Genomic DNA, 13,965 nt, shown 5'->3' with positions numbered 1-13,965 from the left:
TTCACATCTCCCTCTTTTGCTTATTTCTTTTTTTTCCTTATCTTTTTCTTTTCTTGGACTTATTAATCTTGCTTGAGAGCATGAATTTGCGTTTCTCCTTCAGTTCGTTAATAGTATTTGGGAAGAATTAAAAGGAGGAATGTGATGGTAAAATTCTTTGGAATTCGACGTAATTTGATTTAATAGAAAAATTAACATTTGTTAAAAGTTCAAATATTTCAATTTGAATTGTACGGATAACTAAATTTAAAATTATTTGATTTTGAAATATTCGTTTAAATTTAATTCCATTCGATTTTAAATGTCAACAATTTAAATATTATATCCCATAGTCACATAATGAACATGGATTTTTGGAATGGATTCATTCTTCTCATGATGAACATGTTATTTCAGACATGTTCTTATCATAATGAACATGTTTTCTTCTAATAAATATATTTTTCTTGAACGTACTCTTCTTGTTGTGGTTATCTCAGTTAATATAGAAATATTATTATCTTATTCCATACTGAGCTTTTTTTCCTTTACAACGCCATTAATACCAAGCCCAATATTATCCATATTCACCCATTTGGATGGTAGGGAGATATAATTCGCACCTTGTACCTTTTTTTGTTGAGGTAGGTTTTGTAAATCCTTCTCCACTGATTCATGATGGTTGCTCTAAGGTTTAGACACATTGTTCTCATATGGTCGGCCCACTTTTCCCCTAATATGCAACTTTTTATTGTTCAAATTATCGGACTCTGATGATGCTATTCTAAGAACACTTAGAGCTATTTTTTTCCCTTGGCTTTAGTAAGAGTAAGATCTCTGTTCGAAACATAGGTCGTTATTTGTAAAGACTGTTTCAATGCATCCTTATTTTTCCCTGTAAAGATGTTGTTCATAGGCATGTTTTAGCTTTGTCAGGGGCCTGGATTTCTAAGGTTTCAAGGACAAATTCCTCATCACTAGATGTATTTTTTTCATCTGTTAAAAATGTAGAATCTGGAATCAGGTTTAGGGACCTCTCTAGAACTCCTTTTTTGTTGTGGAACCTTTGGTTTTGGTTTCTACCCTCCTTCAATCTTACCTCTATTGTTTCTCTTATAAGATTTCTTAGCAATCATCCATGGTCCAAAATGTGAAGATTCATAATCTTTTTCTATTAGTTTCTTGTCCTCAACCAGTTTCTGAGCTTGTTCCTCTGAGTACTCTTCTTGTTCCATTTGTCTAATTGGACATAACTTAGCTCCATGCCCAAACTTGCCACAATGGAAACATAACATTCTCAACCCTTCGTACTCTATATTCTACCTTCACCCTCCTATGTGAATTTTGGCCACCAAAGGTTTCATTAAGTCCAATTCTACACATACTCGAGCAAATTTTCCCTTCGTCGCATAAGAGGTAGTCCAGTCAACTTTCAATGTTTTCCCTAATAAGTTCTCAATTTTTGTCAACACCTCCCGGTCATAAAATTCCAATGGCATTCCTAGTAGCCTAATCCATGCCACGACTGAGTCAATTGAGGCTTCATCAGATCTAAAACCCAATACCCATCGTCAGGGAGTAAGATAAATGACTTGCAATAATCCAAAGACCCTCGAATAACACATAGTTATAATCAGACTTTTTTGAGAACTTTAAGCAATAGAAACCATTATCTAGATCCACTGCTTGAAACTCTCTTTCTAGTGACCATAATTACTTCACTCTATTGTAGAGATAAGTGTAGCTTATGTCTCTCTCCAACAACTTCACAATTAGAGTGTGTCTCCAAGGCTTTCTAATCTTTTCCTCTTCTTCTTTTGTCAACCTAATATATGGACCTTCTGAATCTTGTTCAATCTCATCGTCATCCGATTCAAAATCTTTCATAAATTGACCTTCTACTTCAAACTCTACATTGTTTATCATGGTACCCTTGTTCTCTTATAATAAGATGTTTCAATATGATGCCTTATGACTTTCTCCTTGCATTGGTGTAATCTGATTAGTTGCCTCGTAAGAGTCACCACTCCTCTCATTACTTTTAAGCCTCATTTTTCCTCTTTCGAAGTCGATTTTGATTGCTTCCCTTCCTTGGTTTTCATTAGTGTTGATTGGGAGGACTCTAGATGAGTCGGCTTCCATAAGAGGTAGTATATAGGGATTTCAAGGTTTGGTGTATGATAGCAAAATTCAAGTAACATGTGCCTGCGGATAAAAAAAAAGAAGAAATAAAGCACTTTTGAAATTACATTGAAATACAATTTCCTCATTAACCATAAAAAAAGTGGGACAATGTAGCGTAACTTAATATTTCGAAGGCACTTTGTACCATTAATCAAATCGGTATTTGCAATGAGTATGAATGAATGATGCCAGCAGCAATAAGGTTGTGTCATTGTCTCTTCCCTTTTTGTGAGCCAGATTATTCCACATCATGCTTCTCTGAATCCTTTATTTCCACAAATTTAGTTAGGATCTCACTAATATTTATTTTTGTAAAGGAAACAGTCTATGCATGCCAAACTGTTATTTTTAGAAATTATTTTTATTAAGCGAAAAAAACAAATTTATCCTACAAATACTTTAAAGCATTTTTCATGCATTTATTATGAATAAAAAGTATTACAGTTGTAAAATTATATTAAGATTTTATAATAATTTACAAAATCAAAATCGTCGATGATCGATTTGGTTAGAAGATTTTGGTTTTTTGGGATGAAATTAGGTTTTTAAGTTTTATATAAAGTAAACACTACAACATTAATAACTTTTAATGACACAATTTTAAATGCACTTTTATTTTTGCATCTAAATATTTTTTTACAATATTTGAATTTAAGATTTAGATGATTTTTTTATACAACTCATTAAAATCTAATACTTTTTATGTTTTTTTATTTTAATTAAAAATAGGGTTAAAAAATACTTTTTTAATTAACTTTTATTTCACGTGTACTCTTTCTTTCTCTCTACCGATTCTAATCTCTACTCTTTCATCTCTCTCTCTCACTCATTGTTTTTTCTTTTTGAAAGTTTCTCTCATTCTTACAATACACCAAATTCTTGCTTCCAACAAATTTCAAATTCTTGCTTTATTTTCTTCCTCTTTCCTCTTTTCTATTCTCTCTCACGGTTTCTTTTCCTTTTAGATTTTTTATTCAGATTTTGAAGGTTTGATTCTGTGTTCCTCTTCAACTTTGAAGGTTCAGTTACCCCAACAGATTTTATTGCTTCCTCCATTCAAGTGATAGGTGTGTAACCTCTTCGATTCTGCTTTAATTTTTCTTTATTTTTTTTTAAAATTTTTACAAGATGTAAGCTTTTAATTTAACATCCTCAATGGATTAATTTTATTTTATTTTTTAATAAATTGCTATCATAAGACAGAAAGATTTGAATAGAAACAGTTTGATTTTAGGGAATGTATTTGTTGAATATAATGGAATGATATGTTAGCTAGGTTTATTTTTCTCTTTCTACCATGTGAGTAAGGAAAAGATTTTGATATATTTCTTTAGTTGCATGTATTCCTTGCAGCTTCAAATATAGTTCTTTAGGCACATGTATAAGCCATTGCATATTTGAAGTGAAAGATTATGTTGGCAGCAAAAGGGACATTGGTGGTTTCCAGCATGAAAAATAATGAGGACATGTGGATTTTGATTTAAGTTGAAACACTTGGAAGAAACTATTCAGTGATGGATATTATGAAGGGAATGGGTTTGCTTAGAAGGCGATAGGATTTGATTCCAAAGGCCAAGAAAGATATAGAAATTTGGATTTTGATTATGATATCAAAAAAATTAATACTCTTAGTAGAATGTTAAAATGTCTTTATTCCTTTCATGGTCTTTTAGGTGCATGCATATATAGTTCTGTCTTTGAACTGTATAAGTATGCTATAGGGAAAGGGAAAAAGAGGAAATGTTACTGAAAATTTAAATTATTACAATGCACTTACTCCTTATCCAATGTATATATGTTAGATACGGCTTGAACATGATATTTTGTGCATGTAAAGGGAAATATTTTGAACATGATATAGCATGCCTTACTTTTTTGGAGAATCTTGAAGGTGTTTCATGAAAACTTTAAACTATGTTTTCTATATCCTTCATGATATGTTTTGCCTTATCCAATTTAATTCATTTTGATGATTACAAGTATCTGTTTTGAACAAAACAAAGGAGATTGGAATTGAATCCCTCTAAATGTAGTTACTTTTTGGCTATTAAGAAGCTCTAAATTTTTTTAAACTACTTCAACATCACATCTGAGAGTAGAGAAAGAAAAATATATGCTAATCTGATTTGAGGATATCTATATTTTTTTGTTTTACATTTTTTAACAATTAATGGAATTGTTAATACCCCATTTTATTTCTATGTTAGATTGCACCTTTGTTACCTTCGCAATTGAGTTTATTTCTTTTATGCATAATATTTATATATTTTGGTTTAGTAATATCATTTTGTACAATAACACTTATTGAATTAACGTCATCTATTGCTTCCATGTTTTAACTACAGTTAATTGATTTTAAAAAGTTGCTTGATACCGAGTTTGAAAAGGTCAAGGCTAGTTAATCTTCAAGTCTACAGAATCATCCACTCATACATCAGTTCTGGCAAGCTGTCTGGGTATGTATGTTAAACACATCAAGGCAGTTTTTGAAATTATTAAGATGAAGAAAGTCAATGATTATCTTTTATCCATATTTTGTTTTTATTTCTTCTTATACTATTAATCTTATTTTGTATTTAGGGTCAAGGTTTGTCTTGGTCTTTGAGTCTGAAACATTATATTATTTTATATGTATGTATGTAGACAAAAGTATACATGTTTGTTTCGATAGATATGCAACCTAATTACTGTTTAAAGGATGAATATGAATAGTTTTCAATATGAATACTCTGTCTTGTTCTTTTTGCTATTGTTTTAGTGCTAGTTATTTTTTATAGTGCTATGATATATTTCTGTCTGGTGTTATATAGAATTATCATATAGACTTACTTTTTAATAGTATTTTTTTTCAGTGAATTTGGATAGTTCTATAAAGATGATAAATAAAAGTTGGATGTCTTGCTCTCGATTGAGTAAAGGATACATATATGGAGTTAGGCAGTTTATTGATTTTGCATTTGCAAATGGGTCAAAGGGAGGATTGATTTTGTGCCCTTGTAAGACTTGTAACAATTGCTTATGAAAAGATCGGGATGAAGTTTATAATCATCTTATTTGCAAAGGAATCAATCAAGGTTACATCCATTGGATTTATCATGGGGAAAGGTCATCACCTTCTGTGAGTGTTGATGATGAGGTAGGTATCAGAGATGAGTCAAATATGCATGATGACGTAAAGCAATTAGTGCAAGACGCTATGAGGCAAGAAGGTTATGATGATCATATGAGTTATTTTGAGGACAATGAAAAAGAAGGTGATAAGGGCCCAAATTTAGTTGCTAACAAATTTTTTTAATTAAGAAGCTCTTGCTTGGTTGTTTACTCTTAGAAGGTTTCTTCCTGGGGGCTAGATTTAGAAAGACTAGATTTATAGGATATCTAGTATAGTTACTCTAGAATCATTGAGATAACATGCATTCAAGCTATATTTGATTCATAAGAGGCCTTATCGTAGATGTTAAAACATAAAGACACCTTTTGTAAATAAATCTAGTTCAAAATGTTGTTAATTTTAGCTATTATTTGCAATTAATTGGATATTATCTTGCTTTGTCTCATATTACATTATGAACTACTTGCAAATGAATATTATCTTGTAGCTTAATCTTTACAAGTAAGGAAGGCTAGGAACTTCTATGTCAGATGGCTTTGTTTAGTTGGAGAATGGACAAACAAATATGTATAGAGAGGAATTGGAAAGAAGAAGAGAGAAAGAGAGAGATTACTAAAATTAGTTAAAGAAACCCAATATTGTACACATTGTAAAAACCTTTGAAAATGGTTTTTAAGGCATTTGATTTTTGAGGCATTAGTTGTTGCAATTTGATTTTTGAGGCACTTTATGATTTGTAAGCATGTGTTTCTATCACATATTAGAAGGTTATATGTGTCTCTATCTTATATCTTTTAGCTACATATTTTATGTGCTACCATATAATTTAAGATAACGGTCACATAACATACAGTTGCAGTTTAATTTCCCATAATCAAGTGCAGCTATACTTTTCCATACATTGGCTAAAGCTACACTTTTTCTAAGTGCAGCTTTAACCTAAGGTTGCATATTTTTCACCTATGACTGCAATTTTTTTTGTAGCCAAACGTAAAAAATGTTGTAGTAAAAATACTCCCACTCTTTTAAGTTTTAATTGAAATTCCAAGCAGATTTATTAGTTTTTAAAATAGATATTTTGCCTAAAAGTGTAAACACCGTTAACAGAAAATATGAAAAATAAATTATTTTTTTATTAATTTAAAAAATTATTATTATATATTTTTTTTAAACAATAAGAAGCACTCATAGATGCTCTCTTTTTTTAAAAAAATTAATAAAAAAATAAAAAATATATAATAGTAATTGGTAAAATTATATAATTTTTTTGAAGCGGAATGTTCATTTCAAAAATTAATGGTTTCGCTTAAAATTTTGATTAAAATTTAAGAAGATGGGGTATTTTACCCTTTTAAATATTAGAATGTAGTAATAGTTACTTTAAAAAATTTATGTTGTTTAATGTGATAATGTTGTCCAACATACTATAAAAGCATTTTTATCACCTTCTAATTTAATTATTATAAGTTTATTAAGTATTTACACAACAAAATAATCTTACCAATTAATTCGTATTATAAGAAATTTTGAAAATAAATGTAAAGACAAGTAGTCGTTTTTTTTTTTCTTCTGAACACGTCATTTAAAGGCATTGAACAATTAGAAGATAAAGTGGAAGATTTTTAAATACAATAAGACCATCAATTTTATTAAATAAATCAATCTTCCATTTTAAGGGCTTTTGAACGAAAATCTTAATGTCATAATGAATCCATAATCTGATAGTTTCCACAGTAACTTTGAATCGACATTGGTGTAATTTATTTTTCAATCATTTATAAATCAGTGTTTTTCTTAAAAAAAAAAAAAAATCTTCAATCCTTTCTAGTAAAAAAAAAAAAAAGAATTTTAAAAAAATAGTATGTATTAAAAAAAAGAGCTGGTCTCGAGCTCCTAGGGGCACCAACGCGGCCTTATCTTCTGAATATTTTTATCTCATGGCTTGGCCGAGACAGGTAAATTTTATCTTCAAGCACCACCGAACTGTGCTGCTGAGTTAGTGTAAGTGAGGAACTATATCGTCTGCAAAGTTGAACCAAATAAAGAAAAAGACCCACAAAATATCACTGCAAACAGAGGTTTTTCATGTTTGAACTTTGAAGACCAAAAGAACCAAAAAATATGCTTCTGCAAACTACAATCTCATCCCCACCTTTACACCACCACCATGTCTGCTTCTCGGCTACCCTTCCTCATTCTTACTCTTTCCTTTCATCTGGGTCTCTCAGGTTCAGCCGCAAGAAGCTCTCTTTCCAGGTAAAAGAAGCTACCCTTTACTCTTTCTTATACTGTATATTATTAGTATAATTCTCCAGAGCAAAGTTTCTATCTGACGATCTAGTCAGCTTCTTCGAAAATTCTTGGCATGCAACACTTACGAAAGTAGGAAGTAGGAAATAGAAACTGATGGGGTTTAATATTGCAAAGAGAGGACTTTGGCCTGCTTATCTTTTAGGTTCTATAACTGGGGTCAAGAGGGAGGCTTTTCTAAACGTTAGACAGAATAATATGGTGGGCAAGCCATGAATTTATGTATGCAAAGATACTCTTTATTAGATGTTGAAATGATGGTTAGCCTAAATGGGGAAAGAAGGCAAGTGATTTTTTTTTCTGGGTTTTCAACAAAGGAAGACAATAAATTTGTCTCCCTTTCGTAAGTTTTTTTCAAATAAAATTGGCTTGTTCTGGGATCATGCAATTGCCAGTATTGAAACAAGGATTTGACTATACCTATCGGTAACAATCTCTATTTTCTGCTCTCCTCAAATTGGACGTTCATTGCCTGCAAATTTTTAATGTTTTGGTTAACACCAAACCCTCGTGTCAAAGGTTTAATCCAGGAAATTTTGATTTTTAATAACATATGCTATTCTAGAATTCATAATGTATGACTAAATGGAAAAACTTAAAAGTCTAATAGTGATTTTTTTCTAAAATAATTTCACATTTTTTACAAAACTAGAAAGACTAATAGTAAATAAAAGAAGGCAAAAGGAATAATTTCACATTTTTTTATAAATTTTTGGTGGGTTGAAAAACAAGATTTATTTTTCTCTTTTTTAGCTTTATAAAGAACATTGGATAGTGTTGCTCTTATTGGTCCAGGCCATTGTTCAGTGCTATTGTGAACCAGCTTTGAAGAACTCAGGGACAGGCAATGGAGTGAATGACACTAGACTTCTCAATCCACAGGTATGTGTTCTGGTACACTCTGTGCTTCAGTGGTGGTAGTTTTAAGAGAAAAAACAAAAAACCCTTGTCTTATGAAAAAAATTTGGGGCGTTAGTTGCAGAAAAGTATTCCAATTTATTATACTGCTTGTTTTTACTTTATTTGTTCTACATGTTTAACTCTGTTATCTATTTGGTTGTTCCCTTTCTTTTCTTCTGTACCGCATTTATGCAACTGCTTTGAGTGTTTTATCATTATAATTCCATAATCTTCTTTCCTTAACACCTTGAGTTTAATGATTTTTACTTCTAGATAAAACGATAATGACCTAAGACAAGTTTTTACAGAACTAATATTTATAGAGCTAGAATTCTTTTACTTTTTAACACTGGCTCAACAGGTATATGTTTAAACTATTTGGTTGATATGAAATGAAAAGCTATTAAAATAATGTGTGCTCCTTGAATTCTCCTGACCAATCATGAGGAGTAAGTGTGTTCTTTAATTTATGTTACTATATATTACATATTTAGGCTTTTATTTTGATGAAACTGAGAAGTATAGCAGTAAAACAATGTAAAAGAAGGTAAACTATACTCCCTTCCCCATGTATAGATCATAATTGTCTTTGTTTGAAAGTTATTTAAGAAACACACACTTCCAATCATTATCTAGTGATTCTATAATTTCAATTAAACATCAGTTAATTAATTAACGTGTGAGCTGACTTGGCACCTTTAGATCTTAAGTTGCTTAGAAAATTGCCCAATTAGCAATATATATGTTATGCATAAGTACAGAAGCACATGCCCAATTAAACACAAACACACACACACACACACACATATTATCTTTTGAACAATGGCAAACCCAAATTTCTAGAAAATTAAAACTTGCTCCGTAAAGCACCTTAGTTCCTTTAGATGATAATTAACCTTATTCTTCTTCTTTTCCTCAATCTTAGATAGCCATATACAAATTGGGCTCACAACCGATGGACAGCTGTGCTGGGATGAGTAAGGCTGGTGACTGGGAATGACGAGTTTACATACAATTATCCATTTGTTAATTGCAAAATGGACATTCATATTTTTTTAAACATCTTTAAAAGTTTCTACTGGATCTTCATTGACTTAGCTTTAGGTCCCTATACTTTAGAGGTCAATCAAGGTTAGACTCAAAAAATATAAGATTTGTTTTTAATATCTAATTTTGGACTTGAAGTTTGAAAAAGTCAAGCTAACTTTATCTCCTCTGCCTTGATATCAAAGTTTGGGCAAAGTGTTAAGAAAATATAATTGGAGTTAAATTGTTCTGTTTTGTATTGACAAAAAAACAAAGGATATATAAGAGTGTTCCACTAAATATGTACAGAAAATATATTGTAATGAGTATAAAGATATACTAGAATGTAATAAAGAGAAAATATTGCTTTAGGTATTGGAGTCATTCAAACCCATCAAAAGTTGCATCAAATGATCAGCCTCTTGTAATTTGATAAATTTTTTATGGGTGCCACAAGTAGAAGTTGGAAGAGAGCGATAGGTGGCCAGCTCATTCCATAAACCCTTAAGAACAGTGTAATAGGCCACAACAGAATTATTTTTCTGATTATAAAGAGAAATATTACAACAAATCTCAAAGATTGGAGGTAAGATCTTTGGAGAAAACCAATCATGAAGATCAAGCCAAATCTCATTTGCAGAAGACGTGTAAAAAATACTTGCAGCAATATCTTTGGAAACCACGTTAAGTAACCAAGAGGTGACCATACTGTTATGGCACTTCCATTGGAGTGAATCTTTAGAATATCAGGTTCAGAGATATTGCATCTTCAACTCCAAGTTTGTTTTTAGCTTCAAGAGCCATGCAAAGAGCATGGCTTCAGGTTGGATAATTGTCACCAACCAAAGATTGAGAAATGCTAATAGAGGCGGGACTATCAGAATGATAAAGAAAATATGGAGAGAAATAAGCATAATTTGATTCGGTCGCAACAAGTGTGGTAAAGATGGGGTCTGTGGAAAAAACTAATTGGTGAGGAATCTTTGGAGGCTGCCATGAGGGTGGGAAAGAGATGGTTATAATGGTGGAAAAAAGAAGAAAAGAAAAACAGGCCCTAGGGTTATTAGGCTGATACCATGTTAAGAAAATATAATTGGGGCTAAATTGTTCTGTTTGTTTTGACTAGAAAACAAAGTATATATACAAGAGTGTTTGACTAAATATGTACAAAAAAAATATTGCAATAAATGTAAAGATATACTAGACCTAAGGAGAGAAAATATTGCTCTAATACAAAGGATTCAAAATTCATGTTGTTTCAACCAAAGAAGCCATGCATTTAAATTGCAAATAGCTTCAGCCAACATGCAATTGTGGTGGAGAAGTGGGAATGGTAACCGTGTTCAAGAGAATTCTAGAGAAAGAAAGTGTCTTACTTTTTTCTTTTGTTTTGTTTTTGCATAAGGTGAAAGGAAAAGAGACTTTGACTGCCAAATCATCTATGCTATCGTGGTGTTTTTGAGTTGGGAAAGAAGTGTGTTGTGAAAGTTTCAGCCCTTCATCTGATGATGTTGCAGTTTGTGCTATTAATACTCATATTTATCACCTGATATAGACAATGTTAAATGGTTGCACGTAGTTGTCATTTTTAAGTAAGTTTGAACGAATTTTTGCTTTGGCGTAAAGACATAAATTGGAATGTAGCTTCTATATTTGACGTTTCCTAGGAATGCTTTTATATGTCTCATGCTGGATTTCTGTTGATATTGGCCTTATTATATGATCTCACTGTTGTGTATATTCAGTCACTCTTTTTGTTTGATATTAAAAGTACATGTTTAAACTTTTAATCAAGTTTTATTTTGGTGAATGTAGGTAGATATACTATTCTTTACTAACCTAACATGTTTTCTTACAATTTTTCTTTGTGCCATATTTGAATTGATTGTGGATAAAGGCAGATGTTTCAAAAGGGACTGGCAACTTATATGGCATGCAGAGGAAGATGCAGCTCACATATGAAAAGTTGTAGTTTTGATACCTTTTTTCCTCTTTAAACATTGTTTTTGATGTCCATTCTGTTTGGTTATTTTCTATATCATCTAAATTTCTCTTAATATTGTATTCATTAATACTTTATAAACACTATAGTACATATGCCAAAAGGTCAGAAAGCTTAGCATGTCATTCTTCTGGAGTTTGGTTGCATTGTGAGTTAAATGACTTAATAATACAAGATGCACTGATGGTGCATGCACGCGCATGCGCACACACATACATGTTCAAATTTCTAGATGGAGGTTTACTTCTATGGATGAGTAAAAACCACTGGTGTTGTGTTAAGTCATGCAGTTGTAGGCTTGTAGTCATGCTCTCTTTAGTTGCTTCTTTCAGTTAGTCACTACAATTGCTTGAATCTAAATAATTGGTGTCATCATTTTGTTGCAGAATCCTTGAAAAACAATCTGGCTGTGGGTGATGACTCAAATCTGAAGAAGCCATTAGTTGTGGTGTCTGCTTTCCTCTTTGGTCAAGCCTTGTGGTTGATTTCTGCACAACTAGCAAATGCAAGTGAAATTACCAGTGGAGATGCAGTTTATGAGGTTGGAGCATTATTTGAGTTAGGAATCCAACTATCTTATCTGCTTTTACTGCTAGGTTTGCTTGGGGTTGGAACCTTCTTTGTGATCCGTCAAGTCCTTGTACGTAGAGAACTTGACCTTTCTGCTAAAGAGTTACAGGTAACAGCTTGTTATCCTGTGCAAAAGAATGCCATTTGAATGAGACTAAATTGCTCTGGCGGTTATGTTTGTATTAGTTTGACATTTCTAAACTTCAAAAAGAAGACTTTTTCCAAGTTATTGTAACAAAACCAAAAGGAAAACAGAAAAGACTTTTGACTCTTTTTTCTTAGATTTTATAGTGGATGATGACTGCTCCTTTGTGCTCATATTATATCCTTTAATGTTATTGTTTTGATTTCAGGAGCAAGTAAGAAGTGGAGAGGCAAGTGCAACTGAGCTTTTTGAGCTAGGTGCTGTTATGTTGAGAAGGAAATTTTACCCCGCTGCTACTAAATATTTGCTTCAGGCAATTGAGAAATGGGATGGCGATGATCAAGATCTTGCCCAGGTATGATATTATTTGGATCTTCCCGCATTATTCAAGCAGATGCAATTGGTTTCATTGTGTAAATTGTACTTAGTAGAATGTGGTATGCATGTCTTGCCTGCAATTAAAGTCAATAATGTCAACCATTTGTAATATGAACATTATGCCTTTTAACCATCACATTTGAGTTTGCTAAGGGTGCAGTCATAACTTGTATGATGGGTGATGATTCATTTGGATAATTTAGCGTTGAAAACTTTTTCAGCCATTAACATGAAATCATCATCTGTCACTGCTGTATCCTTCTTTTTCGAGTCATAAATCATTCAATAAGCAGTGCACTTTGCCTGGTTTGTGGTTTTAACTTATCTTGTAGAACCAGAAAAATCACATCCTTCTTAGCCACCCTGGTCATGTACAAGATTTCCCCTTTCTGCTTATCATTGTCAATTACAATCTGAACTCAAATTGTTGTATAATAGCAGCATTATCTGTTTTATCTTAGTCTGCCTGGAATTTCGGTTAACAAATGTTATTAAATCTAGTTTTTTATTTTAAGAGGAATAAATGGAGAAAACTCTAGCTCACATTATTAACTCAAATGCCAACTTGAACTTTTATCCTAAGGGTCAGCATTTGCTATGTCTTGCTTGCAAACACCGGGCCGGTACCTTTTGTAAGTTCAAGCCATCATATATTTGGTGGGCTTGACTAAAGCCTCGGTTTTGTTATAATGATTTGAATCATGACATAACCTCCACTCGCAGAAAAATACTGGGAGAAACCTGAATTTAACAGGATGTTTACCTGTCTAATTCTAAAATTGCATGATATGAACTATTCTTTAACATGTTTGAGAATACATAAATAAGATTACGAAGTACTTTTTCTTTTTTTTTTTGGGTCATCTTTTGATTAGGGACTTTATAAACATTAAATTATCATATTCTATTTTGCTCATCAATGCACAGGTTTGCAATGCGCTTGGGGTCAGTTATGTCCGGGATGGGAAGCTCGAGAAGGGAATCAGTCAATTTGAAACTGCTGTGAAGCTTCAACCAGGCTATGTCACAGCCTGGAACAACCTTGGTGATGCATATGAGAAGAAAAAAGACTATAAGTCTGCACTCAAAGCATTTGAAGAAGTGCTACTTTTTGATCCCAATAACAAGGTAGCACGCCCTAGGCGAGATGCATTAAAGGATCGTGTACAAATGTACAAAGGAGTTCCTGTGAAATCAAAAGACAGATGATTTTGTCAATTTGCTCATGCTCCCACATATTTTAATTCTGAATTTTTGACATGTGACTAAAAGGGTTGTTCTCTTTTGGGAAAGAGGAAATCAGATGAATATAAACGATCGCTGCATTAAGGAATGCAATCTGTTAGTCATTATTGAACT

General features: G+C 32.1%; 1 protein-coding gene across 5 annotated transcripts; it reads left to right on the top strand.

Annotated features, from left to right (window-relative positions):
• Positions 1-3,007: 3,007 nt before the first annotated feature.
• Positions 3,008-13,963, top strand: LOC18593152 (Tetratricopeptide repeat (TPR)-like superfamily protein). Of its 5 annotated transcripts, none has more exons than XM_007020220.3 (8): positions 3,008-3,230; positions 4,509-4,619; positions 7,231-7,531; positions 8,393-8,467; positions 11,413-11,476; positions 11,900-12,192; positions 12,437-12,583; positions 13,534-13,963. In XM_007020220.3, the coding sequence occupies exons 3-8, from the start codon at positions 7,397-7,399 to the stop codon at positions 13,813-13,815; spliced, it is 996 nt and encodes a 331-aa protein (XP_007020282.1). In that variant the 5' UTR covers positions 3,008-3,230; positions 4,509-4,619; positions 7,231-7,396; the 3' UTR covers positions 13,816-13,963. The 5 variants fall into 5 exon arrangements, with proteins under 5 accessions (XP_007020282.1, XP_007020281.3, XP_017981491.2 ...); XM_007020219.3 differs by having other exon boundaries at positions 3,010-3,230; positions 8,381-8,467; XM_018126002.2 differs by lacking the exons at positions 3,008-3,230; positions 4,509-4,619 and having other exon boundaries at positions 7,160-7,531; positions 8,381-8,467.
• The last annotated feature ends 2 nt before the right edge of the window (positions 13,964-13,965 follow it).

Source organism: Theobroma cacao, chromosome 8 (assembly GCF_053813885.1).
Source record: "Theobroma cacao isolate CCN51 chromosome 8, ASM5381388v1, whole genome shotgun sequence".
Taxonomy (NCBI): Eukaryota; Viridiplantae; Streptophyta; class Magnoliopsida; order Malvales; family Malvaceae; genus Theobroma; species Theobroma cacao.
This window is presented reverse-complemented; position numbering and strand designations above follow the sequence as displayed.